This window comes from Citrus clementina, unplaced genomic scaffold (genome assembly GCF_000493195.1).
Source record: "Citrus clementina cultivar Clemenules unplaced genomic scaffold, Citrus_clementina_v1.0 scaffold_6, whole genome shotgun sequence".
NCBI lineage: Eukaryota > Viridiplantae > Streptophyta > Magnoliopsida > Sapindales > Rutaceae > Citrus > Citrus x clementina.
The window spans coordinates 23053120-23072407 of NW_006262139.1; the positions used below are offsets into that span (position 1 = coordinate 23053120).

Below are 19288 nucleotides of genomic sequence, written 5' to 3' on the forward strand. Positions count from 1 at the left end.
GTCAAGTATACTCAACTTGATTAAAAAAGTTGAGAATTTTTTCGGGGAACTTAATTAGTCGTGGTTCAATTGAGATTGAGTACACTCAACTTGGTTAAAGAAGTTGAGAATTTTTCCAGGGGACTTAATCGTTGTAGTTCATTTGAAGTCGAATATCCTCAACTCGTTACTGACTTTGCTTGACTTCAAGATATCAATTCAGTTTTGATAGGATTTAATTGAGGATATTTTCGTTCTTTCTTTGATTTTTTAAAGTATATATGTGTATAATTACAGAGTGTAACAATTAAAGGCATATTTTGAGTATTTTGAGGAAAACGGAGTATATCCTACACAATTCTCCCTTGTCTCCAAGGAATGTTCTCAATTCTAAGATAGATTTATAAAACCATTCATTGAAACTCAATGTTGAAGATACTGATTTTGCAGAGAGCAGGCCAGGCAATGGCAGCGTTTATCTGGGTAGTTGCAAATTGCATTTCCAACCCATCATCCAATAAGCTTTGTAAGCCAAACACTATATGACGCAAGTGACAAATCTGCACAAGCAGCAGAGCTCACTTGTATTATGATGATACACAATGAATGAAAACATGAAAGATACATATCATACATTTTGCAGCACATTTTCTTTGTTAACATGGTTTGAAAAAAAATAACATGGCTCAGATCGGAGGAAAGTACGTTTCACTGAAAATATCTCCCACAGTTTGTGCAATACATCTTATAAAACTGAACCAGTCATGAGGATTAAAGGCGAGAAACCTGCACTAAACACCAGGAATGCTTTTTTCCTCTCTGACACCAGCTTCATAGCCATGGACAACGGACTAAAACTAACAATCAAGATTTACAGGCAAAAGACCACAAACATGAGAATAAAAGCAACCCAACTGCAAGACCAACCAAAAAAGAAAAAAACACAGTCGGATTCTTCTAAGATAAGGGTCAAGGTTCATCATTTCGTCTTTCCCCAGTCATCATCAGCTGGATCACAAAGAGTTCCAAGCATCCAGTCCATCCATATGGTATAATGACCATAATTATGTCGGTATGTGGTGTGGTGAATAGTGTGATAGCCAGCGCCCATCCAAGGCCATAGCTTGCCATGGATACAATCATGAATGTTTGTTGTCCATATGGCCTCGAGGAATAAGAGCCCTAAATGTGTGGTAAAATGGGTTGGCACTATGAAGAGTGCTATAACATGTGGAAGGGCCTGCAGTATACCATCCAGTGGGTGAAATGCCAAACCTGAAATAAAGAAATACTTTTCAGTCACCAGTTCAATAAAAAATGCAAATAGAATCTCATAGGGAATAAAAAGTGCACTGAAAACTGAAAAGCCATCAGGGAGAAATATTTCAATTGCTAGCCAAACAATTAGAGTAAATCAAAGTAACCAGAGAACAACGGAGGTAGCACAAAGTGTTAATTACAAACGGGCTAAGAAGATTGATCTGCATCAGAATTTAAAACTGCCAGTAAGAAATAAATTTCAGCCATAACCATCTTGCTTCTGTTGCTAGCTTTGCATTGTTCTTATCTTAGACCTTATTTCAGTAATCAACCAACATAGGTTTCATTTACTGAAATAGAGTTATCTGTATATTAGCCCATCTCAGCAGAACTGCAGAAGTACAATATGCAAATTCTATTTCGAACTCCGTAGAATGATAAAGTCAGATCCAAAATTATATCTGTTAAAACAAAACAGCAGGAAAAAGTGGGTGTGATAGTGTGTACAGAAGAAACAAGAAATAAGAAGTTTTACTTGACATAAACAAATAAATGTTGCAGATTTACACATACCATGAAACAACCCCATCTTTCAATCATTAATTTCAGAAGAAGATATTTATTTCAATTCATAAGACCAATTTCACAGACACGGAACCGCAAGAAAATATGCAGAATGGTAAGGAGACAACAGTGAGAATAAATGAAGTTAAGTGATGGCCATTCCAATGGTAAGGTGACAGATTTTACCCTAACACTACCATGTTATGATTTATTCCATTAGATGAAGGCTCATTCCAAGTAGAAAGCAAAGGCAAGATATGACCATATTTCCTAGATTGCAGCCAGCCTCTTAAGCAAAAGGCTAAGAAGAAAAGTTGAATTTTTACCAGCCGTATAAATTACAGAAATCAAAGAGAGTAGACTTAAAACATACCAGCAAATGGAGAAAGGGTATTCTGCTTGTTGTATATATGGTGGGTTGCATGAAGATGCTTATAAAGAAACTTTATGTCATGCAATTCTCTGTGCATCCAGTAAATCCCAAACTCGACAAGCACAAGGTAAATAACCAAATAGACCAGGTAAGCAAACCAACCAATGTCACTTATTCTGGCAAAACACTTTGTCCAGCCATTTTCAATCATGTACTCAGAAACAGTTGGAAGGCCAACGTACCATGGCATCGCCTTCATAGCAACAAATATCTGCAACAGCATAGCTTTTCTAGTAGGGATGTCATCTGCAATGAGAATGTTGTCCAGGGAATAAAACAATAATGTGATCTTAGACCCATGAAGAAGCGATACTCTATGAAATCATGTACACTGAACAACAATCACATGCGTCAATTTCATGTACACTAAAAATATAACAATTTGAAAAAAAATCTTTCAAAGGGTCAGCAACTGCCAAAAGTCGCATCCATCTAGATAAAAATATATACTCATGTGATTAATACCAAAAAGGAGTGATAAATAAGCTCTAAATGTGGGCAAATTTTGTCAACACTATGATTCATGAGATCATGCTGCGATATATTGATCCTTACTAGCAGTGGATCTATAACAATAACAACATAAATCCAATTGAAAAAAGGGGGAAAAAAATCACTAATTCAAACAATTTGTAATAATACAACGCTCAAACAACAAAACGAGCAACCGATCAAGACAATATGAACAAAGATCGAAGCTACAGAAATAAACCATAACGTGTTTCATCAATCGACCCAGTTGATCAAAAGATTCAAGATTATGAAGAAACTCATCTGAAACCAAACATGCATGCCAGAAAAACCCAGATTAATAAAACTGCTAAAGAAACTAAACCCATCTCGTAAATCAATCTGAAAAGCATTAACAACACACTTCAATAAAATAAAATAATAATAAAAATGAACGTTACCTTTAGGGACATAAACGTTGCGTTTCAAGTAGTAGACATAGAAGCACCACAAGAGGCCAGAAACTAAGTAGAGAAGAGTTCCGGCAATGTAGTTACGAAGCCACGTCTGCAAAACGTGAGGAAGAGGGTCCCACCATTTGAAGGGTAACAAGTTGGCCAACACGATGCGGTTGTACAAAGTAGTCTCGTCCACGAACAGCTGCAGATAATCGTCGCCCATCGCCGGCGATTTGGACAGATAAAAAAAAAAAGAGAAAGAGAGAGAGAGAGAGTCTGCATGTGCCTGTTGAGCAAACGAGTGGACTGAGCTGGGGAATCTTGTGTGGACTTTTGTGACGACGAGGAAGAAGACAAAGATATTGTGAAAAATAAAATATCAAACACTTGCTGGAGTTGGAATTGGAAAATTGGAATAATGAGTGTTGGTTATTTTGGATGTCATATTGGGTTAAATCATACTTCGACACTTGGGCCATTTTGCTGTTGGATTCGATAGACAGGGCTAATTTCGGATTTTCCAAGTAGATTATTATTTATTTATCAGAGACCAAGGAATTTAGCTCCACTAATAATATCATTTATCAAATATAGTGTTGTGGGTCTAATTGCAAAATGTACAAATTATAATGATAATAATAAGCAAGTGAAAAAATGTGAGACAAATTTCGGGCCACGTGCTCGTCTTCAATTCGTGTTGAATGAATGAATCTAGATGTATCGTACAATTTACAAGATCCGCTATTTATAATAAATTCAAGATTGGTTGGTGGTGCAAATACACCCCATCAAGAAATGCATAATGCATTTCACCTTTCAGTTGTCAGCTATCAAATTACGGACACATTTTGGAAATTGTAATCTGTACAAAAGGTCATGTATTTCACTCCACAATCGCACGTTACAGGTTTTTAAGTTAATCATACTATTTTTTTTTTTTATTTCATTATACAAGCAAAATAAGTTTCACTCCTCCATTAAATTCTATTAAGTCATATCTTCTAGCATGCAAATTATATAAGTCACACACATCCCTCTATAATTCTACCGTCTTTTTTGGTTCTTCATTTGTCCAATCAATCTAGATTAGGTTAATGAGAACAGCCATCAGCACTAACAACACGTGACACCTCCTAATTTATTGACCTATTTTGATTTTTCTAAATTTTGAGCTCTAAGACTACAAATGTATTGTAATGCCCTGCAACTCTAATAGAATTTGAATCATATCCAGTATAAAATCCACCACAATATCATATTACATACCAAAAAGTACGATGGGACCACAGAATTTTGATATTTCGGATCTGGCTTTGCTTTTATAATGGCTAATTGGCTATGGTGGCGGACCATTGACCATTATTATCAAAGTTATTTTCTCTACACTCATTGAATGATGCATTAATTTCTTTTATTTTTGTGAGTTTCAAGGGAATAATCGATTTAAAGTAAGTGGGCTTTTGTCTACGTCTATAATTAACAAGGTGATTTGATTGTGCTTATTCTAAAACATTGTTATTTCAAAGTTGATTTTAATTTTCTAATTAAAATTTACCTCCCGTTTAAAAAATAATTTTCAATTTAATTTCTAATGTTCTCAAAATATTAATTCACCTTTGTTTGAGGAGAAATTTGGAGGCTTACATGGACCAATGAATTGATGACACATTGTAAAGAAAGTCAATGAAGTGATGTTAACTCGTTTGATCGAGTGGCATTATAGCTCTTAAAAGTCAGAAGATACTCTCCCTAAGAAAAAAAAGACGGTTTGGTAAATATGTCTAACATTAAGGGATATTATCAAAACTCAAATTTTGGTAGTTAAAGACAATGCATGAACAGTACGTTATCATAAGAAGAATAATTTTTTTTTTTTACTAAGAATAAGAAGCCAAATAGAACGAAAGTTTTTTAAGCAAAACAATAGGAAGAGACTACATCAGCTATCCTTTTCTGCTCTCTAAAAAGTAAGAGAACTACTGCACTAGCTTTCGCCACGTGGCAAAGACCAATGGCCACTTAAAGGAGAAATTCTACGATACATTTGATATTTCATGTCAATATTCCAAGTAAAAAATATATATTTCCTTTGGTAAACATGTCCTTATGAGTGGAACCCTGTCTTGAATTTTCAATAATATTATAGGGAAGGCATTTGAAAGCTTAAAATATCTTGACAATATTCTAAAAAAAAATAAAAATAAAAATCTTGAGTATTGAGAAGGGAAGGAATGCCAAATATCAAAAGCTTAAAAAACAGCCAGAAGTCTTTCACTCACATTTCAGAAAAACTTTCTGTAACCAGACACATCATGATATAATATTGCCCGTTCAAGGTCTGGCTAAATCGTGTTGAGAAGGGAAAAAAAAATGAAAGAAAGAAAGGATTGAAACCGCGTTATTTACGTAAAAACTGCTCATGTTTAATGCTGGCGAGTGGCGACAAAATAAACAAAAGCCGATAAACGTAAACAAGACATGATATATATTCAAAAGCATTGGTATACAGGTATCGGACCGAAAAATGGTCCACAAATTTCTAAGGATTGAAACCGAGTAACAAGGGACAAATCCGTAGTAAAGGCCCCAATGCGTTAGGCAAAAACTTTCTAGCAAAGAGATTACACACTGAAGTAACAGTATTACCGTTGTACAAACATTTTGATCGATACCGAATCTGATTCAGAAATTCATCCGTAATTTGATTCCCTCCGAATTTCGCCGGATGCGGTCCGCCCCTCGACCAATCGACCCACGTAATACTCCGATTCGAATTTAGCTCAGGGTAAAGTATATTCACCAAAGTTGGGATATAATGTTCGTCGCCGTAGCAAGGTGGGAGGCAATGTGTTTTGAAAATTCTATAATATTTGGTGTCGGAGACAATGTGAAGGGCTAGGTCACGGTGCACTTCAAACCATTGAGACCCTTTCCTCCAGTCTGTTATGTTAATTGAGGGTGACATTTTTGGGTTGTATCGGCCACGGCCTGGGCTTCTTGGGTCATCAAATGAGCCTAAAAAGCTTAGATTTGAGTTGATGAGATACTTGTAAATTGTTGTGAAGTTGAATAATGGTATGCAAGATTCAGAAAGAAGCACAAATCTTTGATTGGAGATGTCAAGGAGGGCATTCGCTAGAAGTCGCTTTTCAGCATCAATCATTGTTGTGGTTCCCCAATAAACTGGCTGTAAAAAACACACGCAGAGACAATAACATGTCAAAATTTTAACCATTTAGCATAGAGATAATTTTAAGTTTTTTTTTATATATAAATGATACTATGTCCTAATCAATCTCAAAAATTCCTTTCATTCATGCACATTTTTTAATCTTATATTACATGATATGATTATGAATATACGAAAATGAAAATTAAAAAGTGATAATGAACTTCGATTAAAGAAGTTTACCTGGCTGGGGATTCTTCTGCCGTGGAAAACAGAACTTTCAGGAACTGTTTCATTATAAGAAGGTTGTGAGTGCACATAAATTGAATAAAACCCTTCATGCCCGGCAAAGAATTTCTCCCACAATGGAGCCAGTGGCAATGGCCCTTTTGTCAAGAACATGAAAGCAACTTTTGCTACAACGGTATTTTTACTTTGAACCATTGACGTTGCTTTCCGAAACAACTCATCATCACTCGTGTTGTACTTGATGAATCTTTGTGCTTCCAGCGAAACGCTAGTAGTGTTTGTTGAAGCAAATGGCGCTATTGCCATGGTGAATAAGAAGTTTTTGAGAAATAAAGTTATCACAACTCCAAGAGAAAACCCAATAACAAATAGAAGAAAAAGATAGACATGATTTAAATGCACATGGGTATTCACAGATCTTGAAATTGATCCAAATAGATGTTGTTGTTTTTGTCGTTGATGCTGCGGCTGCGCATTAGCCATTGTTGTCGATGATGAAGCACAGAGAGAAATTCAGAGGACTAGTGGGAATTAAATTGACTTTGATTGTTGATAAACACTGGGAAGATAAGTTAAGTAGTAAGTGTTTGTATTGAGAAAGCCGTGGGAAAATTTAAGATTAATTTGTGAGCCTAATTTAGTTTTGAAGCAACCTTGTCGTGGATATGAATCGATGTTTTTGAGACTAAGAATTTTTTTCAATGAGAAACTCTCCCCCTCATTCGTTCTAAATTTTAGGTATGGTGAAACCACTCGTAAATATCACTTTAAACGAATATCTTAATTGCTAAAGCGAAAACATTTAATGTCTCAATATAAAGCCCAATTTCGTTATAAATTTGCTAATTGCTTTTAGAATAAAATAAATTATCCACTTTAAGGAAAATAAAATAAAATAAAAAAACACATTTTTTTCTTAGGGAATCGTTAAGCTAAGGACACACGTTAAAATCGAAATCAAATCCTACAAACTAAATAGTCTAACATTGAAAATTTAAGAACCTAATTATGGAACATAGGAACTGGAAAGTAGGCATTAATCCAATGTGTTCTAGTTTTCAACAAAAGGGTGAACCAAATTTGTTAGGTCTATGGCCAAAAAAGGATAATGATTAAATAATATGTTATGGCCATCGCAAGTGTCCGATTGAATATTAAGTACTAACCAAAAACGAGAAGCACAAAGCCACCGGGGCCATTGCGGAAATTTAGGCAAGTTAACCACATTTTTAAATTTATTGTGGCATGTTCGCCGGGTTTCATGTTTCTTCTTTTTGGTCCCATGGAAATATACGCCACCAGCTACCTAGTTGTCTCGACCCCAATCCAAAAAAAAAAAAAAAAAAATTGAAGCAAATTTCTACTCAAGTCTTAAAGCAAGTGGGGTAATGCAGTGTGCTTCAAGCTTAAAGGTTTTGAATTCAATCCTTGAATTTATAAGATATTTTGATTACCGTAGTGACTACGTACAATAATCCTTGAATTTATAAGATATTTTGATCACTGTAGTCGCTACATACAATAATTGTTTGCTTTGAATTCAACTTAGAGTAGAAAAAGATCTAAATTCACATTAATACGATCGAGCTCAAATGGCAAGAGTAGTGCGTGGCTTGCAAGGTAGTTAAAGTGTCCATTGACTCACTCTTGCTTAGGTACACTATATACAAAGTCAACCTTGGTGGAGTAGATAATGCTTCGCTTCATTAATTTCATATCAATTTTCTGTCACAGCTGGAGAGAATGTGCTTTCTTAACTGGCAATAATTTGCTGAAGAAGCAGAAGATTTAAGAAGATAATTAAATAACTTCATGCCATGGTGGGCAGATTTAAAATCATTTATACAATATTGACTGTTGGGTGTCGATAAATTTTTGCATGCAATGCATGTTAAGTTTGCTTAAAATTAATCTAAACCTCTCAGTTACGTTTTAGCAATTCAGGGGAGAACTCTTTTACAATCAAAGGATATCTTTATACCAAATCGTCGATGCATTAGTTGATCATTCATTCAATAGGGAAAAAAGAGCGAAATCCCTTCTTATTTAATAAAACTAGTCTAAACTTTTTGATGGTTTAAAACATATTCAAACTTTTGTGAATGTGATTTTTTTTATTGATCTTATCATTTTATTGTTAGCAGTTATTTAATTTTGGGAACATGAATACATTTAATTATTAAATTAATTGAATAATTTATTTAATCATAACTAATTAAAAACTAAATGAGAAAAATAAATTAAGAAGAGTAATTTTTTTAGTCATAACAAATTGAGAAAAAAGTTAAGGGACATACACGATCACGTCACCCTGGTGATCATTTATATATATCATTTAATTTTCAATTAATTTTCAAAAAAATCACCATTAATACCTCCTTACTTTTTCCCGTAATTCTTTTAATCATTATTAATTAAATAATTTAAAACAATTATATTTCTAGCATCAAACAACCACCAAAGATAAAATGGTAAGATCAGTTAAAAAAAGTTGACACTCAAAGATTTACAGGATGATTTTTAAAATATCAAACAAATTTCAATTAATTTCATCAAACAACACGAGGGTTTCAATTTCTTTTTCTCCATTTAAGATTTAGAATAATGTATCATGTACATCTTCAAGTCCTACAAGAGAATGGAGATTCAAACTCTATATATAATAGTGGAGTGAAAAATGGATTATCATTAAACAATTCTTTAAAAGAAATGAACAATTGTTTCACAATTTACTTAAAAAGAAATCCATGTAATTTTACATCGTTTAAAATAAATTTATAAAGGATAAGTGATGCATATTATTTTTCTTTAAAAAAATGATATACTCTAAATTTATTTATCATTCATAAATTTATAAAGAAAATTTATAAGTTATATCCTTTCCATCCCAATTACGTTAACAAGAAAAATTAGTTTTATCATTTTTACTATGCATCTTCGGTTACGTTTTCATTTTTAATTCTATAAAATATAGTTGTTGAAAATAATTCGTTTTCATTTAAAATATGATACCCCAAAAAAAAAAAAAAAACGATTCCATTTTTTAAATAATTTTCATCACATAACCACACTGTTTCACTTTAATTTAGGTAAGGATGATAATGGAGCGAGTTGGGGATGAGGAGGCCTAGTCCATTCCCCACCTCATTAAAATTTCATTAAGGAGGTGAGAAATCCTCATATAGGAAATGATTTTCTCATCCCAAACTGATTTCTCATTTACTTATTTTACAGTGAGTATGGATACATAATTTTAGTAAGTTAAAAATTAGATACTTACACCATATTATAAAAGTATTTAAATTATTAAAAAATCTCTAAAAATTTCAAATAATATCTGAAAATAATATCAAACTACAAATATTTGGATAAATAATAGCTGAAAAAATAAAAATGTATAACAATGTTTCAAATCCTTCTTTGTTAACAACTTCATATTCTCTTTATCATGTCCATATAGCCTATGATTGGCACTTTAATCCTACAATATCAAATAATAAATTAACAACTGTTACTTCACTACAAATTTATTTAAGAAAATATTTTGTCGTATGTCATTTGTAAACATTTATAATAACTAAAACCTTAAGAGACAAAAAAAAGTATAACAATGTCTTAGGATTAAAAAAGAATTATATTGTAAAGTTTTCTTTTAGTTATATCTTATTTGTATTAAAAAAATTAATAAAAATTTTATTAGACAATATTATAATTAATAAAAAAAAACAAATTAAATAAAATTTAAAAAATATTTACATAATATTAGTATAGAGGGTAGCATAAATACACCTTGCCCCTTAAAAATTTAGGAATTATTTTTTTCCCGTTTTCCAAAAAATAATTCTAAAGTCCATACTTCAACTGGGACTAGGAAGTAGGAACGCCTGATTCCACGACGCCGTTTCGTTCTTGTTTTAGAAGCGGGAAACGCCAAATGCCCTCGACAAAACGCACCGTCTAGGTTCCGCGCAGGAGAGGAGAAACACGAATGGAGTTGAGGGTGACGGACAAGGAAGAAGATGAAAGAAGAGAAGCAGCGATCGCGTCGTCACAATATTTACAGCCCAATTTCAAGGTCAAAGGTGTCACCCAAGACCAGCTCTCCAAATTTCAAGTACCATCTTTTGCCCCCAACTCTTCTATATGTTTACACATGCATGTGTGTATTTGCGTGGTTCGGTTTTGTTTATTTGCATCATTTCTCTTTAAAATTTGAATCTTTATTGCAGATTATAATGACCCAGATTGGGAATTTTGTTAATGTGTGTTAAGACTTTGGAACAGTAGATTTGTAGACAGATGATCATATGGTTACAAATTTAGAAGCTTTATGAGAATTGTGTTATTACTTATTAGAAAACCAGTATCTGTTGGCGCTTGTCCATTTTCAATCTTCTGATTGATTCTGAATTACTGAGTCCTTTCACATGTTGATTATGCTCGTTGAATATTTGCTTTCTCAGTCGTGTAACTTTTCTGAGTTAGAGAATCTTGATGAGGTATAGGAATTCAAGCTCAAAGCTTTTAGAGTTTAGCTAATGAAACTTAAAAAGATTAGGATAGGACCAAATGGGGTTAAGAACTCACACAAGATTAGGATAGGACCAAATGGGGTTAAGAAACTCACACAAGATTAGGATAGGACCAAATGGGGTTAAGAAACTCACAGATTTAGCCTAAAGATCATGTTTCTGTTCAAAGATTTCTGCCAACAGGGGTTTGCCCTTGAACCAGGTCGAAAGAGGTTGGCAGGCCTTCTCTCATGACATTGGAATATGAAGGAGGGAGCAGCACCGAGGATGCTCTATGTCTAGCATAAAACAGAACATATTAATGATAATTCTAAATTGGCCACTGTGATCTAGAACGGGAGGTTGTCACTGGTTTGGACTTTTGTAATAATGAAAATTTCTTCTTAAAGTAATTTCTTATATGGAGCTTTATTTGCTAACTGCAATCTTCCTAGTTTTCTCTAACATTTGTTATTTTCTTAATCTCATTTGAATATGCTAGGAGCTGCATAGGAGGCGCTTACAAATAAAATCCAAATCAAAGTTTCATAAGAAACCAAAAGGTACCTTATTTTGTCCTTTTATAATCACATCTTTCATTATCATGTGAGGTATCTGGCTCACCCATTAAATTCCTTGTAGGATCTGCATATGGGACCAGCAGATCTGGTGGCGAAGACCTCAATTCCATGCCTCATGGTGATGTAGATGCTAGTACTACAATTGAAGATTCAAGTGTATCAAACTTGAAAAGCCACAACAATGATATCAGTTCCTCTATACCGCATGATGATGTAGCAGAATCTCTAGCACCAAAGAAGCGCCAAAAATTACATTGGGGGTATGATTAACCTTTGGCTACTAAGTGATTGTTATGCATGCAAATAGAAATAATATGAACTTAATGAATATTTTGTAGGTGGAATTGTTAGACTTAAGTAGTGGCACAAAGTTATTGAGAAATTCAGTATTCCTGGCTCATTCATTTCTTTTGGGTTGATATAATTGTATCTGATCCATGAAGGACCAGAATTTGATCATACTTGGAACAGAACTTAGAACTACCATAACTGGAGCCCTTCTGTTTTGTGTCTCTCTAAGTGTGGTAATGCATGATGGATCCACCCAGCAGGCGATCCTTGTGGTTTTTATTTCAATTTTCTTTTTCTATTTCTCTTTTGAAAGGCTGGAGAAAGTACTCTTTGCATTCTTCATTTCAGTAAGATTTCTTGAAGCTGCTCACTTTATAAGCATAGGGCATAAGCTGAATCATTTGGATACATTGTAGGGTTTACTTGTTTTAGAATTTTTACCATTTCCTTTTTCACTTTTTTCTTCAGTAGAAACCATAATTATTATTTGCACTATAATATCCGAAAGTTGAATTTGAAGTTGCATCATTAGTAACTGTTTCAAATTATCCATATAAATAGTTTTCTTTTTTCTTATTTTCTTGGCAGGCTTGATACCAAGGAAAGATGGGAAAGGAAGGCCAATATGTAGGTATTGGCATGTCAGTGCTCCATCTATATAGTCCACTGAGTTTCTCCAATAGTTTCAATAGGACTACCATTGTCACTATTGAATGCTTTACGGGAATGCTTGTATCTTTGGTGGGGTACATTGATGTCATTTAGTATGAAGCAAGTGAAATAGAAAAAGGAAAATATATATCAGAACATAATATCTCGTACTTTCACAACAATTCTCACAATCATTTGGCAAAAATCAAGGTTCCAGCCAACTGTCTGTACCCTATAAGGATCCCTTATAATTTGATGATTCTAATTGATTCGTTGATACCTTTTGATTTGAAAACACATGGTAACATGCAACATGAAAAATGTCTCATAATTTTCAGGTGCCCGTTTGTTTCTTGGTTAAGCGTGTTACGAGTCACGGTGGTACTTAATTTTATTCAACCTCTCTTAAGATGCCACATCCGTGATGACTGATGCAGGTATGGTCTCCGCCGAAGAAGAAAATAAATGCACTAACAAGTATTGCTCATTTGTTTCAATGGAAAACTCGGTCAGTTTAATGGGAATGCTTGGAGCTGCATTTCATTGAATAATGACACCGAAGGCCAAAAGAACTATAGCATGTCGTCAAAAACTTGACGTTGCCATCAGATTACTCGCTCGGGTCTAATGTAAAATTTTAATGTTTTTTTTTTCTTTTTTTCTTTTTTTCTTTGGGGGGTCATATTTTATACCCCTTATAGCTTCGGGCTTGCTAGGAACAGATATCCCAGCTTTATAAGTAATTAAATAAAGCACTTTGCTCCACTGGCCAAATCAGTGTCACTTACTGAGAATTTCAAAGAAACACATATATTTAACAAAAGTTGGTTGGGTTTCAAATCTGTGCAAAACAGAGCAAAATGAGAATCAGCAAACGAGATAGTCCGGGAGGTAGAATAAAGAAGGAAAGCTCTACAGAAGAAAATTGTCTTGCTTATTCAAGGTCAGTGTCCACGAGCCGCAGGGAGATTATTACCCACCCACTTCTACCATTTCAGTATCAAACTACTGGATTGAGAGCACGCTCTATCTCCTCCAATGATCGTCCCTTTGTTTCTACAACATTAACGGCTATGTACAAGACGGCAAGGAGACAGACGGTTGCAAATCCCAAATACACTGTACTGATTCCAAACTTGTTTACAACGCTCAAGAAGTACAGTCCGATAACAAAGTTTGAGATCTGCCATCATAAAACAGGGACAAAAAAAAGCAAAAACAATAATAAGCATACAGCATTCATCAATTTCAGGAATAACTGGATCTCTCAAAGCAATTATTCATTTATTCTTAATGGCCACAAAGCCACAATTGCTAGCTCCTCCCTTATGACTTACCCAATGCATGCCTAATGACAAAGCAACCGCTTTTGCTCTGATTCTCGAGGCAAAGATCTCTGGCAGGAGAAGAGCCGGCACAGGACCAGCACCAAGTGAAAAGGATAATACATAGCTGCAGAATGAAAGCCATGCTTAGATTTGATGGACCATAAGATAAGAGTAGATAAGCGGAAGATAACATATCAAGAAGATTTTTGATCTCATAAAAGCTTCCAAAGAAAAATAAAAGAGGAAAAAGAAGACTGGGAAAAAGCTAGCGTGGCAAGAGTTGACTTACAGGACGGTCCCAAGAACAGCAAGGGTGCCGGAATATGGTGCCAGGACTTTCCATGTGAAGGACAAGGAAAGCAGCAACATTGAAGCAGCCTTCAGAGAGATAAAAATAATATAAGAAATTGAATAAATTAGAAGATAATTGATGAGAGTATAGATATATGTGTGTGCCCACTAAGTCAAAAGATATCTCATATCATTCTTCTTTCATCACATTTTCTGCCATGCAAACCGAAGAAGAATGAAAGAATAAAAAGTTGTTATTAGTATCATCAAATAATATCCTTAGTACCCATTCAAAGTTTACACTGGCGAAGGACAAGAATTAAGCGCAATCCTGCTCTGGCATGTCATATTGAAATCCCAGAATTTTAATTCTGGCACGAACCATCTTGAAAATAAGTTCATCTATCCTGCATCTATAACTAAAATCTATTCTCCTTCCCCCCCTCCCCAAAAAAAAGTTCGACTGACACTTGGCAGTTATAAAGCCCTACTTCAGAAGGATCCCGAACAATAAGATATATGCCTGGTTTCAGTAACTAACAAAATCTCATCACGGAAAAGCTATAGCAAATATTGAATATTGAATTCTAATAGCAAAAGGTAATATGAGTGGTTAATTTATGACAAACATAATGGGGACTGGTGTAAGCAAGTTCAGACAACTGAAACATAATTAAAATCGACCATTCAGCAGTTAGCTTATTATTTAGTAGTTTCTTAGAAGACAATGTATTATTCAAATATGCTCATAAATTAATAAGATTCATGGGATCATACATATGGATTCCATCACAACAGTACATAAATATAAGAAAGACAATCTTATCCCATGGAGATAATAACAAAGATATCTCCTTGTTCACTAAATAACCTAAAGAACACAGTAGAAAAGGGTTTTGAAGACTTCGCGCTAGTATTCAATTACAGTACAACTCATTTCAGGAAACTTCATGTTCATCTGCCTCAGCTGAAAAATAATTAAATACTAAATAAACCTACCATTCCAGTAAAGCTGAAGGTTAGAAGATTTTTTCTGCCTTGTCTGTCCATCAAAGAGGATGCAACAGCAGTTCCTGCATGATCGCAAATGAGCCATCCTAACTATTTATGCAAAGTATGAAAAAGGAAAATACATAAGAATCAGACAGATATACTATAATTACCAAAGACATTTGCTGCTCCAACAAGAGCACTTGCTGCGACATCAGATTCGATTCCAGCACTACGGAACACTGAAGTCGAATAATAAACCACAGCATTTATCCCAGCCAACTGTTGGAACAAGAAAAGTGCTGCACCAACACTCACAACTGCAGCAAGACATGTAGTTAGGAAGAGAAGAAATCATTACCATGTTACATCAGAAAGCATCGGTCACCTCAAGCATATGGTATAATCGGAATGAGATAGCAGCATCAAGGCATAGATCAATATAAGATTTTCAGTTTACCATGTTTCTAGAAGTATCTAATTCTAACAGCAGTTACAGATAAAAGATATCAATACACCCTACCCAAGTGAGGTAGTTGCAGAAATAATAGAGGTCGTTGGTGAGATAACGAGATGACGAAGCAAACCACAGTAAATATCTAGGAAAGCGAAAGAGACTACTTTAGGTATGTTCAGAAAGAGTAAACGCCATTGATGTGAAATAACTTCTATAAGGAAGATCCCATAGTGGTATGTTCAGAATAATTAAAGAAATATATATGTACACATATACAGTACAATTGTGAATCTTTTCAGAGAATTTGGAACATCGAGTCCAAATTTGGTTCCTTTCAAGAATAAGTTTAGAAGGACACAAGATTCCAAGAAAAAGTGAAGCTTGAATAATCTTTAGGACTCATCAAATAGTGACTCTTACAGCTAGCTATGATGCAAAGTCCAATCATACAGAAGAAGATTCATATTTGATGAAAATAAAATAGAAGCTCATTTCAGTGAGTTTAATTTATATACCTTTCCAATAGCGGCTGCTAAATAAATCAAACCATCCAGCCTCTGGCTCTGCAGAACCTTGACCCGCATTTGTTAGATCAAGCATAACTTCAGAAACTCTTTCTTTCCCATATAGTGTTTGTATAGATTTTTCAGCTTCAGATTTCTTGCCTTGCTGCAAATTGAATGTCTTAAGTCAATAAACATTTACAGCAGATATATAGTGTATATGGATGATAATTATATGTGACTGATATAATCATGCAAGAAAACCTGAAAAAGCCACCGTGGGCTTTCTGGAGAAAGTCCCATTCCTAAAGCCAAAAGAATAGATGGTATAGCAGCAAGGCCGAACATTGTCCTCCACCTAAAAATTATATATAAAAGAGACGAGAACAAGAAAAATAAAATGCGTACAAGAAAACACATAAGTGCCAAGGCATAAATAAGAGAGAATAAAATAAATAAAGGGCCAAAAAAGAATAACTGAATCTTCAACGATGGACTGGCAACACTTAAAATTACGAAAAATGACACAGATGGCATTGAGTAAGCTTTGCTGATGTTTCATCAAAATTTTCTTCTTTTAATCGGATGCAAAACAGCAAAACAAGACCAAAAATAAAAAGAAGGGAAAGATGATTACCATAGAGGGTTTCCAGCTAAGGGTAGTCCAGCTACCAATGCTGCAAGAATCCCAACACATATAAAAAGTTGGTTTACTGATCCAAGAGCACCACGAATTTCAGTTGGTGAGATCTAAGAAATAAAAGCGTTAGGCGTGATACAACAAAAAAAAAAGGGTACAGAGTCACAAGATAGAAAATATGCTCTTGCACACGCGTGCTACCTCAGATATATAAAGTGGTACAATGGCAGATGAGATGCCAATTCCAATGCCTGCCAGTACGCGGCCAATTATCATAGTCTGTACACTCTGGGCAGTAGCACTGAAATCATTTATGACAAGTTTAAGTGTTAGCTTTCATAAAACATGGTGAATAATATAATTGACGGAGGACACACCATAGAAATGCTCCAGCTGCGAGGGGAACTGCATCTAACTGAAAAGTCCTTGTTCTGCCAAATTTGTCAGCCAATGATCCTCCAGTAAAAGAACCAACAGTGGCACCAGCAAGTAATGAACTGACAATCCATCCTACTCATATTATTATAAGCCAGCTAATTATTTGGTTGTAGTTTAATAACCCAAAAAAAAAGAGGGAAAATTCAAATTTCAAGCAATTACATAGCATAGCCAATAATTTTTTTTTATAGCAACTCATCGTTTGTGGTTGAAACAGAGAAAAAAAGAGTTTGTGGAAACATAATTTCCAGCACTCACCTTGCAGGACAGTGTTTTCAGCAATCCCAAGGTCCTTGGCAAGGTATTCAAGAGCGCCATTTACAACCCTGAAGTAAGTAAAAAGTAGAGTAAACCACTAAAGTAAACCCTGTGCATCAGTCAGTTTAAGGATTTAAGACAATAAATATGATCCTTACTTTCACATTCCACGACTAAATTTTATGATTGAACCATATAAGACACATATCACAAAAGCCATGTTGCACGCATAATATGGTAGTGTAAGGATATCAAAATCAGTGAACTAAGAACTCAAAAACAAAAGAAAAAGACACTTTTATTTTTGAGTTAAAATGAGACGTACCCTAAGTGGTAACCGAACAAAATAGCTCCCAAACAAGCAACCCCAACAAAAGGTAAAACCACTCCGGAAGATTTTTTCGCCTGAGGCTTGAAAGGAGTAGCTTCTTCAATGTCTCCAGCTGTAGTTCAATTTCATAGGCCACTCATCAAAACATAAATTTTAAAAACTGAAAAAATATACATTAAAAAACAAAAGGCGTTGCATTTACAGAATGAAACTATTTATAGCGAAAGAGTCACAAGCGATACAAACTTGAATCACTAGAGGAATTATAAAATTAGCCGAAAATTATCATACAAAACGTGAAAAAGCATACAATTCAAACCAAAACCAATAACAATAGACAAATTCAATCACTATGCAATCCCGTGATTCATAATGGAATCAGTAAACAAACTCTAAAATAGACCTAGAACTATAACAATCAACCGAAGTTGACAATTAAAAAAATTTTGACAAAAAGAAAAAGAGAGAAACCGAACCGGAGGCTTGAGCTTTGACCGATCGGGGCTTAACCGTTGATCTAAACAGAGTTTCAACGCCCTGAGTGGCACGTGTGAGCTTCATTCCCATATCTCTCATGCAAATACGATTATTACTAGTAAAATTACAATTCAAAGCAACACTTCTGGTGTTAGCAAAGCCAGCAGCCAACACACACGCACGCCTCCGATTGCGGGCGTCAAAGCATACACTCGCTTTGATTGCGTACGTGGACGCCTGCATTGTCGCCTGATCCAATGAAAATAAATTCAAATCACATCGGCGAAAAGTCAAATTAGTCAAAAGAAGAAAATTAATTAATTGACAAAAATGTCATAAAACAACGAAACTGAAACGAAACGCAACCGTTTTTCGGTTTCTGATTGAAACCTGCGATGGTGAGAGAAGAGAGCGATGAGAAGCTTTTCTCTAACTAAACGAAAATATTCTCTTTTGGTGCAATTTATGAGTAAATAATATTTTGCGAGTGCTTGGGAAATATCGCTGAGAGAGTGAGAGTGGAACTCTACTCTATGCTTACTAAACAAGAGCCAAACAAGGTCGAGTTGGTGGAGAATTCAGAATTCAACCTTCGATTCTCGCCTGCTTTTCTCTTATGATTTAATTTTTACGGAATCTTTTTTTTTTTTTCTTTTTCTTATTTTGTTGTAATTTTTGGACGCTCAAATGGATTTACATAGGAATTAGTGAAAAAAAAAATGAGGAAGTATGATAACCGGAGGATCACGTCAGATTTTGGATTAGATTCGGCTTGCGTTGGAGATGTCGTGGCGCATGGCCGTACGTGGGGCGGCTGGGTGATGATTGCTTATGTTTGACGTACATTGCAGCTGATACGCAAAAAGGATTCGAGCCAATCACAGTTTACATTCTACCTGTGGAGACTCGTCCGAGTAAAAAACGTTCAATTTTAACATTTCATGACTCAAGATTATCAAATACATATTGAAAAACAAAA

The 19288-nt window shown here is 34.7% G+C and overlaps 4 protein-coding genes across 7 annotated transcripts; 1 reads left to right on the forward strand and 3 right to left on the reverse strand.

Annotated features, from left to right (window-relative positions):
* Positions 1-649: 649 nt before the first annotated feature.
* LOC18038634 (delta(7)-sterol-C5(6)-desaturase) lies at positions 650-3566 on the reverse strand. 2 transcript variants are annotated; one of them, XM_024181975.1, is made up of 3 exons: positions 3148-3566; positions 2339-2482; positions 650-1254 (listed from the first exon to the last, which is right to left on the reverse strand). In XM_024181975.1, the coding sequence occupies exons 1-3, from the start codon at positions 3365-3367 to the stop codon at positions 959-961; spliced, it is 660 nt and encodes a 219-aa protein (XP_024037743.1). In that variant the 5' UTR covers positions 3368-3566; the 3' UTR covers positions 650-958. The 2 variants fall into 2 exon arrangements, with proteins under 2 accessions (XP_024037743.1, XP_006430741.1); XM_006430678.2 differs by having other exon boundaries at positions 2177-2482; positions 3148-3565.
* Positions 3567-5683: 2117 nt separating this feature from the next.
* LOC18038635 lies at positions 5684-6868 on the reverse strand. Its single transcript, XM_006430679.1, has 2 exons — positions 6557-6868; positions 5684-6331 (listed from the first exon to the last, which is right to left on the reverse strand). The coding sequence occupies exons 1-2, from the start codon at positions 6866-6868 to the stop codon at positions 5684-5686; spliced, it is 960 nt and encodes a 319-aa protein (XP_006430742.1).
* Positions 6869-10401: 3533 nt separating this feature from the next.
* LOC18038789 lies at positions 10402-13288 on the forward strand. Its single transcript, XM_006430680.2, has 5 exons — positions 10402-10676; positions 11576-11636; positions 11716-11914; positions 12534-12572; positions 12935-13288. The coding sequence occupies exons 1-5, from the start codon at positions 10551-10553 to the stop codon at positions 13026-13028; spliced, it is 519 nt and encodes a 172-aa protein (XP_006430743.2). The 5' UTR covers positions 10402-10550; the 3' UTR covers positions 13029-13288.
* A 92-nt stretch (positions 13289-13380) lies between these two features.
* LOC18038790 (plastidic glucose transporter 4) lies at positions 13381-19049 on the reverse strand. 3 transcript variants are annotated; one of them, XM_006430681.2, is made up of 14 exons: positions 18676-19049; positions 18309-18558; positions 17827-17944; positions 17502-17569; positions 17183-17315; positions 17007-17106; positions 16803-16915; positions 16430-16523; positions 16178-16331; positions 15379-15525; positions 15215-15288; positions 14214-14302; positions 13934-14048; positions 13381-13779 (listed from the first exon to the last, which is right to left on the reverse strand). In XM_006430681.2, exons 2-14 carry the CDS (start codon positions 18550-18552, stop codon positions 13597-13599), a joined length of 1632 nt encoding a protein of 543 aa, XP_006430744.1. In that variant the 5' UTR covers positions 18553-18558; positions 18676-19049; the 3' UTR covers positions 13381-13596. The 3 variants fall into 3 exon arrangements, with proteins under 3 accessions (XP_006430744.1, XP_024037744.1, XP_006430745.1); XM_024181976.1 differs by having other exon boundaries at positions 13597-13779; positions 18660-19035; XM_006430682.2 differs by having other exon boundaries at positions 13597-13779; positions 18700-18874.
* Between the last annotated feature and the right edge of the window lie 239 nt (positions 19050-19288).